This window comes from Podarcis bocagei (genome assembly GCF_964188305.1).
Source record: "Podarcis bocagei genome assembly, chromosome: 10".
NCBI classification, from domain to species: domain Eukaryota; kingdom Metazoa; phylum Chordata; class Lepidosauria; order Squamata; family Lacertidae; genus Podarcis; species Podarcis bocagei.
The window spans coordinates 54,247,268-54,271,884 of NC_138135.1; the positions used below are offsets into that span (position 1 = coordinate 54,247,268).

Below are 24,617 nucleotides of genomic sequence, written 5' to 3' on the forward strand. Positions count from 1 at the left end.
ACAAACTTCTGAAGAACAAAACTTCTTTCTGTGGATTAGATTCCTCCGATTCTCTTTCATAAACAAATCTATATAACCCTCTGGAAAAGTCAAATGACAATTGTTACATATGGAGTACCATTAATACATTTATTTAATTATAATTTATTTTTCAACCATAAAACGGACAGAGCATGGTCCTGGTCTACTCAATAGGAAAGAAAATGATAAAAAGTAACTTCTAAAAAATCCAAAAATCACCAGTATCAAATAATACTAATATCAATATTGCCTGAAATACAAAGAAACAGCCAATGTGTCTATCTATATAAACTTTAATTAAGAACCTTGCATTGAAAAGCAGATGATACAGTATATAGTTAGCTGTGCTGACAACTGCTGGGAACTTAATGTCTGCATTAAATTTGTACAATTGTGTTGAACAATGTAAATCTGAGATTAGCTAATTAGCATGAAATGATGAAATTTAGCTCACCTGTGTTCCGGATTAAATTAAGTAAAGTGTGCTTTGATTTCCCGAATTCTCTTCATGCAAAAGTGATCTGGTTTTGTTCCTTATATCACGTTAGAAACGAAAAGGCAATCATGCAGTTTGGCAAAAGAAAATAATAATAATTGTGTTTGTAGGTTACAAAAATATGAGTCACACACTGCATAAAAACCAAACCAAATTAAAACATATCACAGAAGGCTTCCAAGGTATTAGTTTCTTACGTATGAAGTCATCTTTGTTTCCTTAAAACAATTACATAATTTATGAAACTCAGCAGTGCTTGTGTAGCTTTTGAAATTCCTCTATAGACAAATTGTCATTTTCACCTGTTTTCTTTTTTAAAAAAAGTTTCAACTTGTAACAAAGAGTCAAAATTAAACTAAAACGGTATTATTGATATATATATATATATATATTCATGAAGGGTCTAGGCTTTTAAAATGTAAATTTACAGTACAAAAAATCATACAAATTAAAGACAGGGTTGGGGGAAAGTCTATTCTTGCTTCATTTAAATAGTATTAACATGGGCATCTACAGTACCAGTCCTAAAAAGTTAAAGTCTATCTCTAAAGCAGCTAGCAAGGCTGTGCTAATAAAATATGGTCAAAGCTTATAATTCTTGAAGCCTCAGACATTGCACGATTACTTGAGCTAGCTGAATCAGTATGCAGTGGATGGTGTTTGCCCACCCTAGCCCACCCAAATTCACACCAAATTCCCAGCACACCATGAATTCTGAAAGAAATAGGCATTTCTTTTTAACAGCTTTAAATACAGCATAGAAACAGTCAGAACAAAGACATTCTATACCTCTTACGGAAGTCCCGGTTTTGAAAACATAAGTAATACTCAAAGCAGACAGAACAGTTGAGAACTCTCTGAATTTTAATAACATCTTTCTATCTCCTGGGATCATTTAATAGGGAAAATCATGTTAGACCTTTACAACTCTTATTTACATCTCTAGGAAGTAGAACAATATTAATTTATTGGAAAATGCAAATCATTCTCCTAATGGTTGGCCTTCCCTAAAGTAAGGCAATATGTGTGTCACAAAAAAATAAATAGGATAACTTTTGTTATTTGCTATTTGTCTTTTCACTGCATATCCGATTTGTTATTATTGTAAATGATTTGAGCTTTTAAAGATCATTTTAAATACTTTAAACTATTTTAATATTGATCCAACTGTTCAATCGATCCAATTGCTTTTCAAATTTCCATCATGCCATTAGTAAAAAATAATTAGACTGTATATAATGTTGGAATTTAAATTCTGAAATTCATGACGGAATTGGAATAATTCAAATTGTGACAGGAACATTTGGATACAATGAAATATTAGAAGTAAATTTGCTCATATAACTATTAATATTACTTACAGCAAAATAAACCTCTATATGACTGCAGAAATTCACACTTGGCTTGACTAGCATTATTTCTAAAAGACCGTGTCGATTTTAAATATCATTTTAAAATTAAGGTGCGGGAATATCCTTTACTGTTAATACTCATACGAACTCCAAATCCATCTAAAATAAGATTCATCGCTATTGAACTTGGATTTCAGTGTTCTTCACCCACATTCAGTCACTTCAAGAAGAAAAGCGTTTAAAAAAATGAGTGCAATGTTTTTGCTTTGACTGTGTCTCTAAAAACCTGAAAAGTCATAATTGATAGGGGCCATTCAAAAATATGCAGTACACAAAACAGATAGGATAGTACGGACAGACGTAGTTACTCCTACATATACCACATACAATCAACATTTCAATCTCTATTATGTTTTCACGATTTGTTATTAAAGTTAAAGCACCTATGTGTGGTGATTTTACTTTTACTGTACAGCCTATGTTATTGGATGTTAACACTGTAACTTGCCCCATTGGACCGAATCATGCAACTGCCGCAGATCAGCACAAGTGTTTTATAAGGCATAACTGGAACAAGTTAAAAATCATTCCTCAAACTTTCAAAAGTTGAGTTGCTTGATGAAGGAGTTCCTGCCTCAGTCTTTTTTCTTCTTCTGAAATCCATGATTAAGTCAGGAGGATAATTTTCTTGAAAGTGTAATTTATTTGGCTTAGGATAGTGCCACAGGAATAATAATAAAAAAAAAGAATTGAGATCCTCTCAGGTTGGAAGGTCCTTTGAACTCAGTTGAGGACATGTTAAATCCAGCTACATTCAGAATTCCAGGTAGGCAAGGATGCCAATAGCAGACAGCAATAAACCAAGACAACTGGGCGATATTCCAGCAGCAATTCCTGTAAATGAAACAGATTTGGCTTTTGTTAAGGGATAGCCATTATGTTATATGCAAAACAAAATGGGATGCTCATCAAAATTCTTGACAAATATTTTCTGAAGCAATCAAGGTTGTGATCCAAAGTGAGGGTGTGGATTGATTTAACAACAAATTTAAAAAATAGAATGAATGGGAACAATTTGTTCATAAATTACTAATGAAGAAATCAATGCCATGTATTAATGCCAGAACTGTCCTATTTTTTGTTGTTCATTCTGAACTAATTCAGAGCCACTTTAGATTACATGTACATTACATTGCAATTAGATGGCATGTACATTATTTAGGTGGCAATCTGATACACATGGTGGAATTGATGTCCGGGGGAAATTTCTGAAAGGCGGTGCAAGCTCAACAACCTTTGGGGTGTCCTGGTTTTTACTTTTTGAAATATGGCAACCCTTATTATAGGATTACACTGTTAGTTGCCAATAATATAGAGATACTTCTCTCTCTCTCTCTCTCTCTCTCTCTCTCTCTCTATTTGGCAACTTCGATTCTTTTGGGGAGAAGTTGAATACCTGAAATTTTAAGAGCAATTAGATGGAAAGGAAGTTCTAGGTAGGGGAGTAGTAGTTGGAAGGCAACAGGAAATAAAAAAAAATGAGTGGAAGTAATGAAAATGAATTAAATGATAAGGGAAAAAAACAGCTATTTTAACCTTGATAAATATCCAAATGAGTTTTTAAACTGTGGTTGTTGAAAGAAGCAGAGACAGCATTGAGGTGGACCAAAATCACATCCACACTTCTGATTTCACATGCCATTGTACTGCATATGAGTAACATATGAATAGAGTTAGGCATTGCTTAAATACATAACAGGCAGCCAATATTGGTGCCAGTAAGAGCTTTCTCCCTAAGGGTCCTAGGCATATGTTGGGTCTGTGTCTCCTGTCAAGTCTCAGTGCAGGGAGTGAAGATATAAGCCTTCTCTTCCTGCACATTGCCTTTACAGTGAGAATTGAGCTCCCCAACCACTGTAATTTGTTAAGGGGCCCCTGAGTGCATGAAGAACCAACCTGCAAGCAGGAGGTCCTGTGTTGGATTTACAGATGCTTTCCATGCATATTGAGTAGCAGAGTTAGAAAGAACCCAAAAACCACAGGATTAAGCCAAAGGGGACCTGACTTGTTCACAAGCTCACTGTAAGAGACTGTAGTGATTAAAGAAAACCAAGGGGCACATTCCAACTTATATAGAGAGTACAGCCTGTGCCACAGGACAGTTGAGTCAAGAGTAATCTTGTTTAGTTATTTATTTACTGGACATAATCCTTTTGTTAAGTATTAAAGGGACTGAGTAGAGGCTATGCAGTTTCCCAGCCTTGATAATAGTTCAGTTCCATTCCCTTATATGTTATTCTGCTACTTAATGGGGAAAAGGGTGAATGTAAAAAATGTGAAAAACAAGATCCGAACTTGATTCCAATGCAACCTATTTCTGTATACTGATGAATTGTTGTTAGTATTTGTTCTGGAACAATTGTATTAGAATGGCATGCACCTCACAGAAAAATAATAATTCTGAAATATAATTCAGGTGTATTTTAAAATCTACATACCTGGAATTTTTACTTGAGCTACTTCTCCATCTCCCCCTTCGCTGTGCACCCGAACTTCAACAACATATTGACCTTTAACAGGGGCTGGAACTTCTATATAATGTTTGCCAGTACTAAACAGTGTGCCATTAAACTGGCCATCTGGTCTATACAGCACCTTTCAGGGACAAAATATGACACGGTACAGGATGTAACTCCAGAGAATAAATCAAATGACAAAAAGGCAAGCTGTATCTTATTCTAGAAAAAGCATTAAAGAAATAGCTACAAAATGAACATTCCCCCCCCCCATTCAACCGTAGAAAAATTAAATGCTGAAACACATAAAATAATTGACCTGATCCCCAGTTTTAACTATTATAGGCTTTTAGGGCAAACTAGATGTAATGTCAGGAGATCTATGATAGGCCTTGTGTGTGGTTTTTAAGAACAGCAGATGCAAGCACATGTGTGAGAGACGATGTTTGTTTTACGAGTAGGAGAGTTTTGGGTCAGAGCTGCAGTGCAGAATCGGGATCTTCTTCATATTCTTCCATCTGAGTCATGGTTTTCAAATCCTGCTGCTGGAGCTGCTATTTGCCTCTGATGGGAAAACTTACATGACATAAGGGGAATGGTTTAAAAAGCCTTCTCTGCACCATGAAGGTTTAAAGAAGAAATTCAACTTTAGCTAATCCAACCAGTCGAAAATTCATAACATATTATGAAGAAATGTGAGGTAAATAAATATGCATGCTTTCATAAACAAGCATGATTTTCAGTCAAGATATATACCTTTAAGGTATAGTCAAAGCAATACTTTTTAAAAAATGAACAAAAACGGAACACATCTTGGGCGCCTGGTGAGAGGGTTTTGGCAAATTACCCCCACACTACAGTAACGTGTGCTTAAATGTTTTTTGTTGCTTGTATTCTGGAGGTCAATGCAGATGGAAATGGGTTGAGATTCACGGGAACCGGAGATGATTACTAGCTCCACTCAACACAGAGTGAAAAGAGATGTTCTAGCAGGACAACCAATCTTTGACTTCCTTCTTACTGCCTTCATCATGGGTAAGTAAGTAGTAAGTAGTAAGCACTGGTGGTAGTGACATGAGACAGTTTCCAGAAGCTGGAGAGCCACTTCCACACCTGCCTTATCTGAGCAATAACTGAGAAGAAATCAGGACTGGTTCTCCATATCCTCCATTGATCACCTCTTTTTCTATGCTTCATGGACTGTGGTTCCTGATTCTTGCTTTTAGCTGGGAAAGCAAGTGTCCTAAGATACCCCAAGTCATCACCACCTTAACTGATGTCCAGAAGAGTCTACTCCACCCTTTTTAGTCACTGGGAAAAAAAGGCAGCACGGTTTCTATGCCTGCCTTGGTAATGAGTGCACAAATCACAATACAGGGTTGTGTTTTTGGCCATGGTTGATTTGCACACCTGTTTGAATGAGAAGAACTGTGGGGTAGAGAGACATGTACTTCTGAATTATGTAGCTTGTTTTCATATCATGCCAAGACTCATGCTCAGATAACAGTTTCTAGGAGTATGTAGACAGCATAACTAGCAAGGTAATATTGAAGTCAGTTTCAGGAGTTTTATTGAAGTATTCATATTAGCCTAACCAAGGTTAGCTGTTTATACATTCTGTTGTTGCTCCTTGAAGGTGTAGAATCTGATTGTAAGTCAATTAATAGACAAGTGAAGTGATAAACCATATTTGCTAAATTACACAATGGGGGCAAAGCATCTCAATACAGATCTTACTTTATATCCTTTCACAGTAGATTCATTGGACTGTGACTTGACATGGTCCCATGTTATGATGTACTTCGAACCAGATCTTACAGAACTGATAATTCTTGGTCGCTGCCTTGGAGCTGGAAAATATTACAAGACCTTTATTTCTGGTGCGTACAGGAAGATATCCCCACCACCACCACCCCGTCACACACACACCATGAGAAAGTTACAGAGCAATCCAACTCCCTTATCCCCTGTTCTGGAATGGGTTTGGATGAGGTCGAGGTGTGCCTTCACTCAGCCATGTGCAGGTGAGCTCCATTGGAAGTCCCGCTGGTGAGAGTGTTCCAATGTGGCTGGCTGAATGGCTGGCAGAAGCTAATGCTGGGGGTATCATCACTGATAGTAGCCAGTGGAAACCCCCGAAGAAAGCACAGAAATCCCTGATATCTTTTGGGGTGGAGCTAGGCTGGCATAGAATCTGCTGGGTTCCAAACCACTTGTGCTGCTGTCATGTTGCAGCATTGGTCCAGGCCTCTTTGCCTGGATAACAGAAAGTAGGAAATCAGCAAATGAACCACTTTACTTACGTGCTTTTTCTGTAATGAAAGCCAAACGGTTACTGGGAGGTCCAACACCTGCGAAGTTGAAAGCTGCCACATCTGCATAGTAGTGTGTGTCAGGCTTCAGGTTTTCCAACCTCACTGAAAAATTCTGACTGCTCACTTGTACTTTATTTGCTTCTATTTCTCTCCCACGACTGGGCCAGTAGCGGATCTGTAAACATGAGACATGTGTTTATCTGAGAAGAAGAATGAATTTCAAACAACAGTGCTCATTGCTTGACTGCCACTTGTTCCTAAAGCAATGATACATAATGTCTGCAAACAGAAGAGCTCTCCGATTCCAGCTCAAATTTTGCAACAAAAGACACTGGTTCAATTCTGGCAGTGCTCTGTGCATTTGGAAACATGTGCAGTGGCAAACTTTACTTAGCACAAGAATTAGAAACTGGATAGCAGAGCAAGATATAGTTAGACCTATACAGGAAATAGGAAATGAAAAGAGCGGAGGGATGAGACAGTAGACTCATTTCAACAATTAAACTTGCTATCTCCTTTTTAAATTCAAAAGCTGTTTGTTTTTGCTTTTTTGTTAATTACTACTACCATGCAGAGGAGGGAAGCCCAGCTTGTAAGTTGACTGCATTATGAAGAGGGATTCTTCTGGAAACAGGAGAAACCTTCCCTTCAAAATGGTAACAGAGAACAGCAACAGGACACCAATAAGCAATGGCGCAATGTTTTCAGAGTCCACAATGCATTCAACCAAGGGTTGCCAACCCTTTTTGGACCAGTGAACTCATTTTTAATTTTTAGAGAGTGCAGTCGCAAAATAGCTACTATTCTGTGTGTGACATAATACAAAATGGCTTCCACGGGGAGTATGGCAAAACAGAGAATTATAGAGATGGTTCATTTTATATACTTTAATTAATAATAAATATTTTTAGCTCACCTCATACCCTGTAATAGCTGGACTAAGAATATGCTGCCAAGAAACAGAGGCTTCTGTGGATGATCTGACTCTTACTTTCACATTTCTAGGTCTTTCAACAGGAGCTAGAAAAATGAGTAATACAATTCACTTCAAATGCTACAAGTGAGATATTCTACAAGCAATTCCTTGATTTACAATGAACTTGTAGCTACTTTGGCAGCTCTAAATACCAACTAATTTAGAAGGTTGTAGCCGGAATCTCCATTAATGCACTGTTCTCAAAGGCAGCAGTGTGATAAACCTGGGATTGCCAACTTGTTTAGGACCAATGGATAAATTTTGAATTTTGATCAAGTGCTGGGTGCATGAATCACAAAGCAGCTGCTATTGGGGGAGGCAGTTGTAATAATACGATGTGGCTGCCACGCTATAGCGCAAAATTAGAAAGATAGTTGCCGCCAACAACCTCATGATTACCCTTGGAAGTCACCTATATCCTGCTGATAAAGATTGTGGATTTTACATATGGATTTTACACACACACACACACACACACACACACACACACACACACACACACACAGTGGCCACCTAATAGCAACAGGGATCAATTCTCACTACCAGCAAAAATATCATATCAGAGGTTAGCCACCCCTAACTTATATTGATGGTGCCTCCCCAATGGAATCAGCACCCTCTAAGCATTACAAAATACAGAAGCATAGAAAATACTGCTGCTGCTGCTGCTGCTACTACTACTGCTGCTAAGCAGCTCCTGGCAGAGTTTTGCATAGGCTTTTGTAATTCTGTCAGTGTTTCAGTGTTATTTTTAATTTGTTTTTACTTAAATGATCTGTCCTGGGGGGTTCAAAAGGCAGCTAACTAGTTTTTGCAAATCACTGAATCGAAAAACAAACACAAACAAACGCACAAACAACATATAAACTTTACAGAAGTTCTTCATTAATGCAGATAAGATTGTAGGATGTCGTGGTACTTTCAGCATATAGCATCTGAGGCATAGTGCTTAGAATACATCCTTAGACACAGACGCAAAGGTATCTGAACATACAACTTCCAGGCTGTCTTTCTGGCTGGATATGCACACAAACACTTGACATGTCCTCTATCACATTGCTTTGCAGACAGAATAAATACAGACATATAGTTTTGAACGTATGACCCTGAATGTTTCAGTAATAAACATTATCTTGTATATTTATTTAGGTGTAGGTGAAAAAAATCATGATTAATTTATATAAGCAGTCAGATTTGTGAAAAGAAGACACATAGGACAGTCTACTCTCTACATAAAATTTAATTTTTCGAGCACAGATCACTTCTGTTTTGAGGATTCTTAGCAACAAGTTGCAACAGAAAAGGCACTGCTGCCTAAGCTCAGGAAACCTTTCATATATTTAATCTTCTAACTGGGCACCCAGTCAACTATACATCAAAACAGTCAGTGTTCAGGGAAAAACAGTTACATATCTGTTGAAGGGCATTGAACAAAACCTAACCATCCTGTACGGAACGTTATTTTTTAAAAAATTAGCATTCAGTGAGTGACAGCTACTAAAACAAATCCATAATTTTAATCAATTATCCACAGTTGCAAAGGCACGGCCCCCGTTACTAAAAACTAAGGCAGTCTGCCAGAAAAATGGTTTTTCACATGGTGATTACAGTCAGCGACTGGTGGCCTGATGGTCTGAAGCTTTTGAAGCATGCTTTCTTTCTTTCTTCAGGGTCTTCTCTCGAAGTCACAGGATTATCAGAAGAACACAAAATTTTCTGAGTTCAATTTTTGCAAAGAGTTAATGTCAATTCCACAAAGTCATTCTTGGAACTTTCAGAACTTGAAGTACCCTGTTCAGATAACTACATGTAGTCTATAATCCTAGGAACCTTCATCTGGTTGGGGGGGGCATAACTTTTTGTTCCCGTCTTTCCAAAATATCCTGCAAGTATACATATAAAAGATTGGACCTTGATTTATGTGTACAAATCCTCCAATTCCATGTGTCATTTTATGCTTTTATTTTATTGGTTTTTAGGCTGCATTTTTTGCTTTAACGGATAATGTTTCTATATTGTACATAGTCTATACAGCTTAGGGTTTATAATTTTTTTTAAAATAAATAAAATAAAATATAAAGTGAAGTCACCCTTCATCTCTCTCTCTCTCTCCCTCTCCCTCTCTCTCTCTCTTTCTCTCTTTCCGCTGAGGTCTTTGTGGAATTCACATTAACTGCCTGTAAAATTTGTACCGGAAATTGTCAATCTTTAGGTGCATGGAGAAAAATTCGTCAATACAGGGAGCTCACTTATATTTCTAGCACAGTTGCAGATTCCAAAAGAGTGGCTCTTCACATATTAATAATGTAGGGCTGTTAATCGACTAAGCCTTTCAATCTTCTATCCTGAAATAGATAAGCCTTTGATCTGATCCAGCAGTGCTATTTTTATGTTTTTATGTTATGTTCTTATCTTATAGTCTCTTAGCTTTCCAGGGACAATCACATGTGTGGAATTATATACAGTGGTGCCCCGCAAGACGAATGCCTCGCAAGACGGAAAACTCGCTAGACGAAAGAGTTTTCCGTTTTGGAGGTGCTTTGCAAAATGAATTTCCTATGGGCTTGCTTCGCAAGACGACAATGTCTTGCGAGTTCCTGCTGGTTTTTTCCCCTCCCCCCTTTTTCTAAGCCGCTAAGCCGCTTATCAGCCGATCCGATCAGCAGATAAGCCGCTAAAAGCCGCTAATAGCGTTAATAGCGCTAATAGCGCTAATCCGCTAATCCTTCAATGGGCTTGCTTCGCAAGACGAAAAAACGCTGGACGAAAAGAATCACAGAACGGATTCTTTTCATCTTGCGAGGCACCACTGTATACTTTTGGCTGGATAGGCACTTTGTCATAGTTAGAGAAGATGCAATGCAATCAAAGGGACTAAACTGAAGTAAACTGAACTTTAAGGATGATGGTGTCTGGACCCGACCCTTAAGTTTTCCAAAAACAGAACAGCAATTGTTCGTTATATAAATTAGAATGAGGCTTATTAAGGGTTGAAAGATTAAGAAAATGTGATTTTAAAAGCATTTTGATGTCACAAATTTCAGGTAAAGTCACGGTTGTGATAAACTTTTGAAGAAATGTATTAATAGAAATGAATGATTTTTTACCTAAAACAATGCTTTACTTAGATATAATCAAATTGTCATAGAGCTAAAAACAAACAAACAAACAAAAAAATTACATGTTGCCAGTTAATTATCCAAAATGAGTATTCTGCTTGAATTTACGAAGTCTCTTGCATGAAAATGGAACCATGATCTCTTAAGTCTGAGATGGTCATGAATAGTCTTGACTGCCAATGTATTGATACCAACTCAGTTCCCTGCTTCCCCTACTCTATTATTTCTACTTACCATCGTCTGCTGAATAAATGATAGCAGTGAGGCTAAATGGTCCTTCTCCTTTGTTATTAAATGCTTTCACTTTTACTTGATATTTTGATGCAGGGATCATTGATTCATCTTTATGGACATACCGACCAGTGTCAGGCTGAGGAACTATAACCTTTTTCCACACAACTTGATCAAAGGGCTTGAAGGCTACTACGTATCCAAAATTATTACCAAAGTGATATTCTCGTGGTAACGGCTATAAAAAAAAGACAAAAGGTTGAGAATTATTTTTTGGACAAAGGAGAACTCACGAGCAAAATGCTATCAGGTCCTAACAGGAGGGTTCCAGTACAAGGTTTCAGCTAGCCTGAAACAGTTCAGAGCACGAGAGAAATCAGATTATTTCAGGAGGAGGAAACCAAAAAGTACTTTCTCCCACTTGTCCATATTGTGCTAAAGAACTCATATTCAGGGCTAGTTGCCAGAGCCCTGTGTGCTTTATTTTATGGGTTTTAAATTGGTTTTTTTTTACCCACCCTTCATTGCAACAGTACTATCAGAGTGGAGTGCGTGAAAGTTTAAAACAAAATATATAATACAATTTTACCATAAATATACCTTTTTTCCACTCAACCAGGTGCTGAAACATTAGTAACACCCACTAAACACCTGAGGGAAAATATGGTTTTCAGTGGGCCCTTAAAACTGATAGGAATTGGGGCCAACCTTAACTTGGAGGTCTTGGGTGCCTCTCAAGATTAGGTCTGGGATCGCTGCCCCTCTGATGGGTTTCAGCGCCAAGTGTTCTTAGCTATAACCATTTAGGGTATCAATAAATGCTACCTCTTTGTCATGACTGGAACGCATATTTAGCCAAGTCTATGTGAGGGTAGTTGAAGTCACCCATTACTACATATCCTCTTTTGGATGCCTCCTTGATTTCATTCTTCATCTCAAGAGCAGGAAGGTGACAGCACAATGCATCCTCAGTACTAATTAACTCTTGGGGCTTGGGTACCACCACCCACAGTGATTCAGTGGAGGAGTTCCCCCCTTTGAGATTTCTAGCTTGCTGGGCTCAACGCTGTCTTTGCCATACAAAGTGATGCTGCCAGTACATCCTCATCAGTCTTTTCTATAGAGTTTCTAGCCAGGTATAACCATGTCCCACTGGTTCTCTCTGTCCCACCAGGTTTCAATTGTGCCTACTATAACAAGACTGTCCAAGTACTCCAGTTCACCTGTCTTGGGCTTGGAGGCTTCTAATGTTAGTGTCTGTCTCTTCAAGTGTCTTTGGCACTTGTATTTCAGTCTCTCTGAAGTGCTAACCTATGCGCTGTGCTCACAATGCCTTGTTCTCCACCACCCCTATCTAAATTTTCCTCAATTTCACAATCTTCATCACAGAGGGGAGATTTTGTTCCAAACCAGACCCTCCTCAACTCCTGCTGGTTTTCCTTCCTCAATCTGTAAGTTAATATCATTTTTTACAGAAATCCCTCATTACAAGACAAGGCATCTCTACAATTCTGCCATGTCTGCAATTCAAAGGGATAAATGGATTTCTGCTGACATGCACACACACAGAGAGTCTCCAGAAAGATTCAAGGAGACTTAAAGTCAGTAATAAAAACAAAGTAAGCCAAACATAATCCCTAAAATCCCAGCACACATTAACAAATGTTAGAGAGGAGAAAATCCATCCTTTGTAACCATAGAAGAGGGGGTGGCAAGACTGAAAATGTGTACTAACGTTAAGATCCAGCTTCTTAATCTAGTCCTCAAAAGGAGGAATGGGATAATAACTTTGAATCTGCATTAAGAAGGGGCAGTAGAATGGAAGTTTATATCCCTACTGCTCTAGCTCCTAAACATCTCGCCTTTTGAGGCTTTATGAATCACAGCAAATTATCTAGGTGTGCCAACCTGCTATACATTTTGTTCGTATGCCGTAATTTATGAAAGTATTGGACCGTTAAATGAAAAGTATGCAAACTTTTAGAGAACCATGCCATGACCTATCTATTTGCCCTGAGCCAGGCTGGCATTAAAAATAAGATACATCTACAACGTTACTTTTACATACATGCTAAAGGAATTACTGAGAAGGAAATCCTACCCACCCATTTTCCCGATTTAAATGAGCCTCCCATTCCAGTACAGATGGGGAAAGCCTTCCATTAGCTGAGAGAAGTAATTTGGATATAAATCTATTTGGGCCTATGTGAAAGAACAAAGTGATCTTGTTTTGGTACTCTCTGATCTTGCATTAGTCACAACCCTCCCCCCCCCCGGCTATAATTTTAAAAAAGTTAGTCACAGCTGGAAGTTATCCAAATTTGCAGTGCCAACTTGGCTAGGGATATGGACATTTACATGCACCACAAGATGTGTCATCTCCCCGCCCCACACCTCCCAAAGGTTTCATGGTCTTAGGAGTGAACATTTGTCAATACCTTTAAGATACTTTAAAGTTTTTTGAACTTTGTTTTTAATAGACAACTCCCCCCCCCCAAATGAAAAGCAGACATCTGTAAAAATAATACTTTTCCAATTTTAAAATCACTGCACAAAGTGAATACAGAATGGTTGTTAAAGATGAACAAGAGTAATATCTCTGCCTTATCTATATTTGCCTTGCTGCTGCATACCAGGACAGAAAGGAGAAGGGGGAGGCAGCAGTGAGGTCAGTGCGGTGCAAACAAGTGCATGTTCTTGCCAGGGCATGCACCTGCCCTTGCTGATCACCTGGCTTTGATCACCTAGCCTTGCTGAATGTGTATGGGTAGAACCCTCACTGGACATTCTGAGCTGGACAAGAACTCTGGGTAAATTGTGCCCTTATTCAAAATACAGCTGTGCATTAGGAGCTAGATAAATCATACAGGCATGTCTAACTCCCAGGAGACTGCGATCTACTCCCACTGTAAAAAAACTGGCAGTGATCTACCCATTGTCATTGGAGGGGGGAGGAGCGTGCATGGGGTGGGTGGATTGCCCAGAGTTGTTGAGCTTTTTTGGGGGGAGGATTACATAGAGTTTTTAAGCTTCCCCCCCTGTAACTTTTTGTACACCATAAGGATCCTGTGATCTACCAGGATCAGCTGGGGATCTACCAGTAGGTCGCGATCTACTGGTTGGACATCCCTGATATATAAGTTTCAAATATTGGCACCATTACTAATCTTAATCCATTTTACGCTTTATAACCTTTAAGGTGAGTTCCCAGAAAAGATTAAATGAGTTTAACCCACGGGTGTCAAACACAAGGCCCGCGGGCTGAATCCGGCCCGCCAGACCTCGTCATGTGGCCCGTGTAGCCGCCGCCGGCCGCCAGCATTCACCTTTTATTCTGGCTTCTTTTTTTCTTTTTTTGACACAAGAAAGCCGCCTCTTCAGCGCATGCGCGGCAGCCTACAAGCCAGAGAACGTCTGCCCTCTAGCGGCGCCGGCCATTCTACACAGGAAACCTCCACTTTACATGCATTCAGGAAACCTCCACTTGTTTTTATATTGAGTCCTACAGATACAACCGGCCCTTTGAGGGTGACCAAACTGCTGATGTGGCCCCCGATGAATTTGAGTTTGACACCCCTGGTTTAACCCTTTTAAAATGTACACAAAATCACCAAGACTATAACCAACATTGACATGGCACCCACTTGTAATCTTAACACTACCACCCTTGGTTCAACATGAACAGGTCCTTTTATAACAGTGTGAAGATTAAGCATAATTTTATTATTATACCTACCACCCAAGTTATTGTCAGCTCTCGATTGCTGCCACCCCCTCCTCCAACTTCAGAAGGAGCCACGTTTGGAGCTAAAGAACAGAAAAAGAGAAATGTTTTCTCTGCTTTCATAAAATAAAATAAACCATTATTTAATCTCCCCTTCCATTAAGAATGCCACTGAGTCCATAAGGCCCACACAATTATAGTAATGATAGCCTGTAATTGCTGAGAAAGTCTTGGGACTTGCCAAATGAAAAGCAAACTTTGTTTCCAGAAGAAACATGACTGAATCTAGGTTTGGCTATAGTGTACAGTTTTTCTTGAACGTATACTGTAATTCAATTTTTGGGTGGGAGGGGAGTGTTAATTAGACAGTCAGAAGATTTATTGGTCTCACCTCAATAGTTTGTACTCTTGTACACATACTTAAAATTTACATCCACGAGTAGCTTATGGTAAGAAAACTCTGCACAACTCAGAGTGTTAAAGAATATTCATAATTGCATTTATAATACTTAAACTGAAGTGTTAACAAGGACTGGTACAATTTCTCTATTATTTTACTTAATCCCCTCACTTGTCATATTTCCTCCTTTCTGCCTTTTTCCAAACTATCAGAAGTGCTTCTTTGGGACTCAATTCATCTTCCAAGTTTATACACTATATTTTAGACCTAAGCTCTTTTATTAAAACAACTGCTGAAAAAGGATGTGTCAGCTACACTAGACTTGTTTATCTGTTTAGATTTTGTTTTAGTCGGAAATACTTTTTCATTGAGGATTACTTTCCTCTTTCAGTCGGCTTTCCTAGCTAATGCTTCTTTCATCCTTAAAACAGTGCCAGTTTCAACAGGGTACTGCCAGTTGTGGCTCTTTAGCAGTACAAATGCTTCACATTTATACTCCTGATATGCATTCATTCAAGACAATGGCCCAATATCTGGGCTGAAAGGCCAACACAAAAGGATAATCTACTACTAATTTGCTGAAGAATGACATGCAGGCTTTTCTGTGCATTTCTGCAGTGACATATGACTTCCCAGAGAAATGCTGTTATCTCCTGCATACAGTCAAAGCAGCATGCATTATCTTCAACAATAAGGACAGAACTAATTCTTCATGTAGAAGACACAGTTAAATAATATGTGTGTTGAAGGCCAAAGATTATGCACAACTGTGCACTGAGATCTAACATTAAGCATTTAGACAAAGCAGAACGTGTGCTATGGAGGATAAGGTCATGCCTTTGATACTGTTTTGAGAGCTTTCACTCATTTGTAAACCAGCATTATCTAGTACAACATGCAAAAACACTTTGGCATGTTTTCTTATGATCATAATGCAGAATTTGGTTAGTCCCCCCCCCCATATTGTTACACTGCCAAGCCAAGGCATATGCACCAACACACAACAACAGCTGCATTATGTTGCATTGTGAATATAAAAAGGGGAGATTAAAAACCATCTGAAGAGCTGTTTAGAATAATGCACCTCATCTATGACATCCATTTGCCAAAACCGAGACATCTGCATCTGTAAAGCTAAGATGTTCAGGGTATTAGTACTCTGTGCAGATTAGAGTACAAATGTTTAGCTGTTCAGCATATTACAACTCTAGGAGCTGGTTCAGCCATGCTTGCATATGTAAATGATCATTACAAATAATGGATAAGAATGTAAGAACCCTGCTTGATTAGACCAAAAATCCACCCAAGTCCAGCAACCCATTCTCATAGTGGCTAACTAGATGAGCACGGGCAAATCTGCAAGCAGGACCAAGCACAAAACCATTCTCCTCGTTTGTCTTTCCCGGCAGCTGTCATTCAAAAGCATAGTGCTTCCAAAACTGGAGGTAGTAGTACAGGGTACAGTCATTCTGCATGCGACCAAGGCGCACACACACAGTTTTCAGTCCTTGAAGGGGGCATAACAGGAGCATAACAGAGCAGGCACATAATGGGGTGGGGCAGGTTCTTACGCATCACTGATGCGTGCCATGACCTGGAAAGCAACCCCTGTGCAAAAGGGTGGCTTTATTCTCCATAACTTTGCATAACTCTCTTTTACAGAAATCCAATTTGGTGGCCTTCACCACATTGTGTGGTAGTGAATTATGTGTTTATATGCATATTATACCTTACAGCACATTACACTGTCATCCATCAAATGTGGAAAAAACCAAGTGATGTTCAGGCAGGTGCTAACAGAAATTTAATTTCAATAGGTACTCCTCACTGCTACTTAGTGGGAGGGATGAGGCGGTGGCAAAGTCAGGGCTGGGCAGGTGCATTGCTAGTAACACTTACTGACTGCCAGTGTATGCGCACAGCAATCCCCGTTGCTATATGATATGATAGCGCCCAAAATTGTTCCAGAAAAGGTAAGCATTGAGTGCCTCTTGAAAACTTAAGGGAAGCAAATGGAAAATTGCAGCGCTAAAGGAAAATTTAGAAAATTTCCACCTAGAAACAGTGGCTTGGTGTTCATATGGAAATTTTGAGGATGTGGTCTGCTGGGGCTACTATTAGAACAGCTTCTTCTCCACTTTCAAAAACTTCATGATTATGCGAACATTCACCGAATATAAGCACAAATATTTCCCTTCTTCTAAAATATCCTGTGTTTTTAAATTAAGCACCATCTACATAAAATTAAGTGCTGTAAAAAAGAAAAGAAAAGAAATAAATATGCTGTTTTGGTATGAGTAAGTGGTGATTTAGACAACCATTTCCCCCCTAACATGCACGGAGTTCTGCAGTCACCACATGGTGGAGTTCAATTGGACCTAGTCTGGAAATGTATGTGACTGCAATTGTCTTTATACATTGGACTCCTTTGGGTAACCTCATTCAAAGTGAGTGCTTATTCCACAGCACACAGAAACTGCAAAACATGATGCAGAATGCGGGGGGGGGGGGAGAATAGTTTACCTGAATCCAAAGAAAACTTGCTCATTTTTGCAGCAAATGTGATAGTTACCTATTAAGTATTTTATACTACCATACTATTCTGGATTTCAAACTGGTAATTGAATCAGAGATGGCATTAGTGCGTACGTACAAGATCCCTCTGTTCGGATTTTCTGTGATGGCATACTAGGGTCTCCTTTCCCTAAAATATTAGTGGCCATTATCCGAAATTCATATTCCATCCATGGGATTAAATCAATCACCTTGGCTGACTCCACATTTCCATCAACAACTGGAGGGTCTAAATGAAAACAGAAAGATTATTTAATACACAGTGAAAGCAAACAATAGCAGCCATGGTTGTGATGTTCACATTTCAGTTGCCACATGGACAGCCTCTCTTATCAGTCCAATTATTTATGAGGAGCCACCAGCCTAGAAAACAACTGCAGCTGGGCAAGATCCCTGAAATGATACCATTCCAATGGTGGAGCCTGTCATATTTAGAGACCATGGAGACATTTTTATGCAAACATAATTTCTATTCTACTTTCCAAAACACGCATAAGAAAAACAGAAAAGGAGCCACTTGAATCATTCAGCTACAGCTCTGTTTTGCCAATTAACATGGACACTAAACTTATTTCAATAACATCAAGTGCATCAGCATGATAAAACTGAACATCAAATCAAATCAGAGGCCTCTCGACTTATTCCATTGAGATATGTTGGAATTTGTTACATTTCCCAAACATGAAGTTGGGGTCAGTGTGTGCGAATGTGGCTGCCCTGTCAATACAAAACACTGCAATTACCATTGTGTGAACATGGTTTCTAAATGTATGTTATTGTATACTTATGCAGTGATTGCCATTGTGTCTGCAGAGGTATTCACTAGTGCCCACAGGGTTCCCTTCCCTCCTTCTGCTGAAATTAGGCTTGTAAGTAGCATTATATTGTAGCTAAAAGACCAGGTTGTAGCCGTAGCATGTCCTTGGGTATAGTGGGTGTGGTGTGGCCACAACACTCTCACTGGTTTGCAAATATGCCCATGGACACCAAAAGGTTTCTGACCCCTATGCTAATATCACATTGACAGGAATCCATGACCTTGAGGCATTCTACCCTAAAACACACTATATCATTTTTATAACAATACCTTTAGTACAGAAGAGCAAGAGACAGAAAGAAAGAGACAGAAAGACAGAACATTTTCAGTATTGCCCCCACTTTTTGTTCCTGAATTAGATATAGTATCAAACAATACTATGACTGCCTGCGAAGATGCAGAGCAACAACATTGACTTGATGGTTGAGACGTGACTTATTAAAGGTTCCTCTAATTTTGCAGTAGCAGGTCAGAACTGATTTCGGAGAGGAAATAGGGAGATTGTATTCTGCACAGAAGGTAAAATTCCACATCATTCTGTTGCTGAACTCCCTGCCTTTGCTAAACACCAGGATGCATATATATTAATGTACAAAATGGAGCACAATTTAAAGCCTAGAGACCAAGACTGTGAAAGTGATGCAGGCAAGTGTGTTACAGCACTACTTTAACTGCACAATATGTTTTTCTCTCTTTCACACCAACCATTAAACAGCTTCTGTATTTTTTTTTAGTAATGTGTACCTACATTCAGTCTGGTAGGTATAGGTTAATCTTTCTAATATTACTCTTACCTGTTTTGGCATCCTTCCAGTACTCAGAAAGAAAATTCCTTGACTGGATAGTGTAATTTGAAATAGGACTATGATTGTCTGTCCCACGACTCCAAGTAAGAACTACAGATGTGTTTCTAATATCTTCCACTTTGAGTCCTCCTGGGGGGCCTGGAGGTCCTGAAAAACATTTCCATGAAAGATAATGACATGACCTAATCTAATATTGAATAGATAGGTATCAACAAAATAAAAAAATAAAGAAATGAATTGCATCCTCTTCAAGCTTTGCGATAAATGTTCCACTGAGAGTTTTGTACAGAAATTCAGGGGTTGTTGCACATCTAAGGACCCAGTAACTAATACAATAAGCCTAATTAATAAAATTAGGGATCTTGTGGGACTTGATCTGAGCCTGGTCTAATTATGAACTCTCAGAGCTCTTAAACAGGTGAGCAGCACAACTCTGGGACTCTGCAGTATATCAGACTTACGGGAAGGGAAGAGGAAGGACACAGAAAAATGTTCTTCCTCCCTGATGCCTTCTTGGCTGGGACCACTGCACAATTTGAATCAGGATAACTAAAGAGGGAGAAGGCCCTTTCATTTCCTAAGCCGCTTGGATGGGCTCAAGAAAGAAAACTAACTGATTTCCCCCCAGAAATAAATTTGCTCATTTCCTTATGAATCCAGGGGGAAATTGGATTCCCAAGGGGATGGAGCAGCTCCCCTAGGAAGAAAGTCCACTTGGGCTCTACATCTTAGAAAAAGAGCAAGTAACAGAGATATATATTAGTGTATATGGTGGTGGATTAAGTGGAGAAAGAACATTTTTTCCTCCCTATCTCATAACACTAGACTTGGGGCCAGCCAATGCAGCTGAACGTTAGGAAGATTTAAGACAGACAAAAGAATGTACTTTACACAGTGCACAGCTTAACTATGGAATGTGCTCCCACAAAATGGAGTGAAAGTCACCAACCTGGATAGTTTAGGAAGATTCACAAAGGCTAAGGCTTTCAATGGCTACTAGCCAGGATGGCACCCTCCACACTCTGAGGCAGTCTGAACACCAATTTTGGGCATCACTACAGGGGAGAGTGCTGTTGTACTCAGGTCCTGCTTTCAGGTTTCCCACAAGCAGCTGGTTGACCTGCTGTGAGATCCAAACAGGATGCTTGACTAGACTGACCTGATCCAACAGTTCTTTTCTTAAGCTTTTAGGAGATCTCACTCCTCCCCAAATAAAGCTGCAGGGCTCAAATTAAATGAAGATTGCCAAGGGGTGTAAAACCTTTAAAGTGGTACCTCAGGTTAAGTACTTAATTCGTTCCGGAGGTCCGTACTTAACCTGAAACTGTTCTTAACCTGAAGCACCACTTCAGCGAATGGGGCCTCCTGCTGCTGCCGCGCCGCCGGAGCACGTTTCTGTTCTCATCCTGAAGCAAAGATCTTAACCTGAAGCACTATTTCTGGGTTAGCGGAGTCTGTAACCTGAAGTGTATGTAACCTGAGGTACCACTGTATTCGCTCTTGTATGTTTTGAAAGATAGGCTTGAATTTCAAGTATAGGGTTCTCACCAGTGCTCCTCTGGTTCCTCTATGTTGTCAGGACACATTTAAGTCCCTGTAATGCCCCAAATAAAGTTGTGCCCTGATGTGAATTTGCTCTAGAGGCCATTCTGAGGGAGAAGAGAGCTTTCCCCTTTTGGTGGCCACCATTTTAATAATAATTCTTTCTGAAATAGGGTGGAAATCCATGTCACACTATGATGACAGTTTCATCAGTGCAAGTAGTTGACTCTGGCCCATAAATTTTATATTTAAACAAAAAATTACCTCTCACAACAAGATCAGCTGAAGCTGTAGCATTATCAACAATTGACTGAGCAACGCATGTGTATCTTCCAGCATGCCGTAGTTGGGCATTTTTTACTATAAGTTCACCGTTGTTTTTTATCTATGGAAGAGAGAAACGACAGAAGTCAGTAATCCTACACTGAACTCATATGTTATGTTTACAGTTTACTGACCTAAAATTATGTGCAATCAGTGCCCGCATACTGAAAAGAAATACAGAAAATGATTACATTACCTGCCACAGACTTGTCTGCAGCACTGGAAAAAACCATAAATATATGCATCCTAGAATCATAGAGTTGGAAGTTACCATGATGGTCATACAGACCAACTCTTTGCAATGCAGGAATCTTTTGTCCAACAAGGGTCTCAAACCCACAACCCTGAGATTAAGAACCTCATGCTCTGCTGACTGAGCTGTATTTTAAAACATGTATGAAATATTTTGCTATCTGATGTAGGTGTTTACTGATGTTCAGAACATGATTCCATTTCATAATGTTTTAAAAAAAAACTTCTAAAATGATTTGCTTATAATCCCCTTTCTTTATAGGTCTCCTATTTTTCAGAATTCAATGTTTGAATATAGTGGTACCTCGGGTTAAGAACTTAATTCATTCTGGAGGTCCATTCTTAACCTGAAACTGTTCTTAACCTGAAGCACCACTTTAGCCAATGGGGCCTCCTGCTGCTGCCGCACCGCCGGAGCACGATTTCTGTTCTCATTCTGAAGCAAAGTTCTTAACCTGAAGCACTATTTCTGGGCTAGCGGAGTCTGTAACCTGAAGGCGTCTGTAACCTGAGGTACCACTGTATTTGTCATACCGTGGAATGGGTGTCAGTTTCAGTTCTCTCAGTTTCTTGTTTACCCAATCTTAAATTTAGTTCTCCCCACATTTTGCAGCGGTTCGTTTTGAAAAAATTCTTCAAAACCCCAGTCAAACTGTGCTTGCTGAGGTCATAACTTGTATGTTTGACACAAGCACTCCTACGTGTCCTTTCTACTAATTACAGTCAAGACAGATCTCTGGGACTGAAGCTGCAAGAACAGCCTCTAGAACATAAGTTCTACTTGGGCAGAGTCTGAGCAACCACCTTTTACAGCCTACAGTATGGTTGTGATGGTGGAAAAGTAATACTCTTTTACTACCAGTACATCCACATAGCATAGATCAATAGAAGAGTTCCAATTTGATGAAGGCCTGTATGTAGAAACCCCAAGGGCGATGATAATAAACTCTCAGTAAACCAGTACAATTCATTTCCTAAGCATTTTATGGCCATATTTTGTTCACTTGTTTCTATTTGAAGTCCAAAGTGCTGCCTTTACTTATAAACATCTAAATAACCTGGCCAGAGACATCTGAACAAACACTCTGTCTATTCTCTAAGACAGAGGTCACAAGCATGGTGCACTCTAGATATTTTAGACTACAACTTCTGTTAGTTCCAGCCAGCATGGCCAATAGTCAAGGATTATGGGATTTGCAATTCATAACATGTGGAAGGCACCATGTTGGCTACCCCTGTTTTAAAGCTAATGTTAGAAGCCTGGACCAGATTCCCCTGCTTTGGGAGGTAAGGCAGATGCCATCCAGGGCTTTTTCTATGGCGGCATCCAGTCCACGAAACACACACTCTACAAATATTCAGGTCATGTTGGCTTTGTTAGTTCAAACTGTTTTATTTTGCCAAACATTTCAGGGAGGCTTGCTTGTTGCTCTTTATTGTTTATTGTTGTTTTTGTTCTTTATATATATGAATTTTATAGGGCCTTTTAAAAACTGCATTTGATTTTTCTTTTTAATGGATTTTATACATTGTATGGCACCTTTAGCTTGATAATTAAAAATATAACGATTGATAACATACAGCAGAATATAAATGTTTTAAATAAATAATACAACTTGCAATCTTGGCCTGCAATGCAGGGAATTCAAGAACCCGACTTCAATTTAGACTGATTTTTAATCTCTGTTTTATGCAGAGCTGTGTTTTTCTATGTAACGTGTTTGTAGTTGTATTAAAAAAAATATCAATCATTACATTTAGTATCATATTCTATTTGGGTAGTTCACTGTCTAAAATAAAAAGTTATATCCTCAGGCCTAATTGAGTCCAATGACAAGCAATTAAAATCTAAGCCCAATTTCAACACTGTAAGCTGAAGGCAAGTTTCTTTATAAATCTACTTTGCAGTTTATTAAGAAAATGTACTGAGATCAATTAACTGAGTTAAACATGTGTTCCTCTTTTAAAGTATTTCCATAAACTCCTCATTCACCCTCTTGAAATATATCTACTTTCATATGTGGTAAAATGTTACAAGAGAGTAACAGCTGGATTCATATCATACCATCTTGAAATGGTTAAAATATTACTGTCTTAATTCCCTTAATTCAATCCAGGTTGCTCATTCTATCCAGTATTGATTGGGGAGTCAGGAAGATAAGAACTCTTGAGAGGTGACTAAGAAACATTCACTAATTCTTGTTCACTGAGCCATTAGAAAATAATATAAAGGAGTTGTCTTACAGGGTAGCAATAATATTTTGAGAGTTTTGGTTAATTAGTCTTGAAGGAAGCCAACCAATTTGCAAATAAAAACATTTTCCTGCACTAAAAACTGTATTTTACAGCATGTTTTTGAGGGAAGGGGGTGGGTCATTTAGTCAAATATTTAATGCCAGCTTCTCAGCAATAAAGATTTGTTTTAATGCACGCTGGAAAGAATTATACAAGGGACAATTATATGAAAGTTGCCTTCAGTTGGATGCACCAATAAAGCATAGGAAAGACCCAACACATCCCATATGGATATTGTTCATCTCTGTTTCACACACTGAGATTCTATTAATTATTAGGAAAATGGGACCCATCTTATCATGTTGCCAGTTTGAATCAATATAACTGAAAAATCCTTGAGCTGTACATTGTTCAATATTTGCTTTACACTTTGTCTAAAATACTGAATTGACCGATGGAAATAGTATGTAGCAGATACATTTTGTGTTGAAGTTCTGCAACAGCACATTTGAGGGAAGAAAACATGCAATAATCTTCATATCTAGATGGCGCCAGTTTGCATATGAAATCTCTATGGAATCAAACATTTAGCGGTTTGTAATCAAGCTTTCCAGTGCTCCATGGGAACGTTGGTTCTCTAGAATAAAGCTTACAAAGCAAATAATGAGCATGGTCAGCAGCAAGTTTAAGCCTCAGCATAGAAAAGCATGCCCAGCTATGTTTTTACTGAAAACCTCAGCTTGGCTGGGTTACAAACTACAGGAAGAACTGAATCATGAACTGGAAATTTTGATGGCAGCTTTCAGATATGTTCCAAGTATACAAGCAATTTAGCACTCAGAATGCTCATCAAAGTTTTAAAGACCTACATTTAAAAAATAAACTACCAAAGCTGCTACTTACTAAAATTGTGCAAC

At 38.8% G+C, this 24,617-nt stretch overlaps 1 protein-coding gene across 3 annotated transcripts in view; it reads right to left on the bottom strand.

Annotated features, from left to right (window-relative positions):
• Positions 1-298: 298 nt before the first annotated feature.
• Positions 299-24,617, bottom strand: part of CNTN1 (contactin 1) — a 154,661-nt gene continuing 130,342 nt past the window's right edge. For all 3 annotated transcript variants that reach the window (XM_081211505.1, XM_081211504.1, XM_081211506.1), the window contains 10 exons: positions 21,154-21,274; positions 19,336-19,494; positions 17,804-17,953; positions 14,763-14,833; positions 11,030-11,264; positions 7,617-7,720; positions 6,689-6,875; positions 6,123-6,235; positions 4,368-4,524; positions 299-2,763 (listed from right to left, as the gene is read on the bottom strand). In XM_081211505.1, coding sequence (XP_081067631.1) covers positions 2,684-2,763; positions 4,368-4,524; positions 6,123-6,235; positions 6,689-6,875; positions 7,617-7,720; positions 11,030-11,264; positions 14,763-14,833; positions 17,804-17,953; positions 19,336-19,494; positions 21,154-21,274 — 1,377 coding nt within the window. In that variant the 3' untranslated portion in view covers positions 299-2,683. The remainder of the gene's footprint in view (positions 2,764-4,367; positions 4,525-6,122; positions 6,236-6,688; positions 6,876-7,616; positions 7,721-11,029; positions 11,265-14,762; positions 14,834-17,803; positions 17,954-19,335; positions 19,495-21,153; positions 21,275-24,617) is intronic.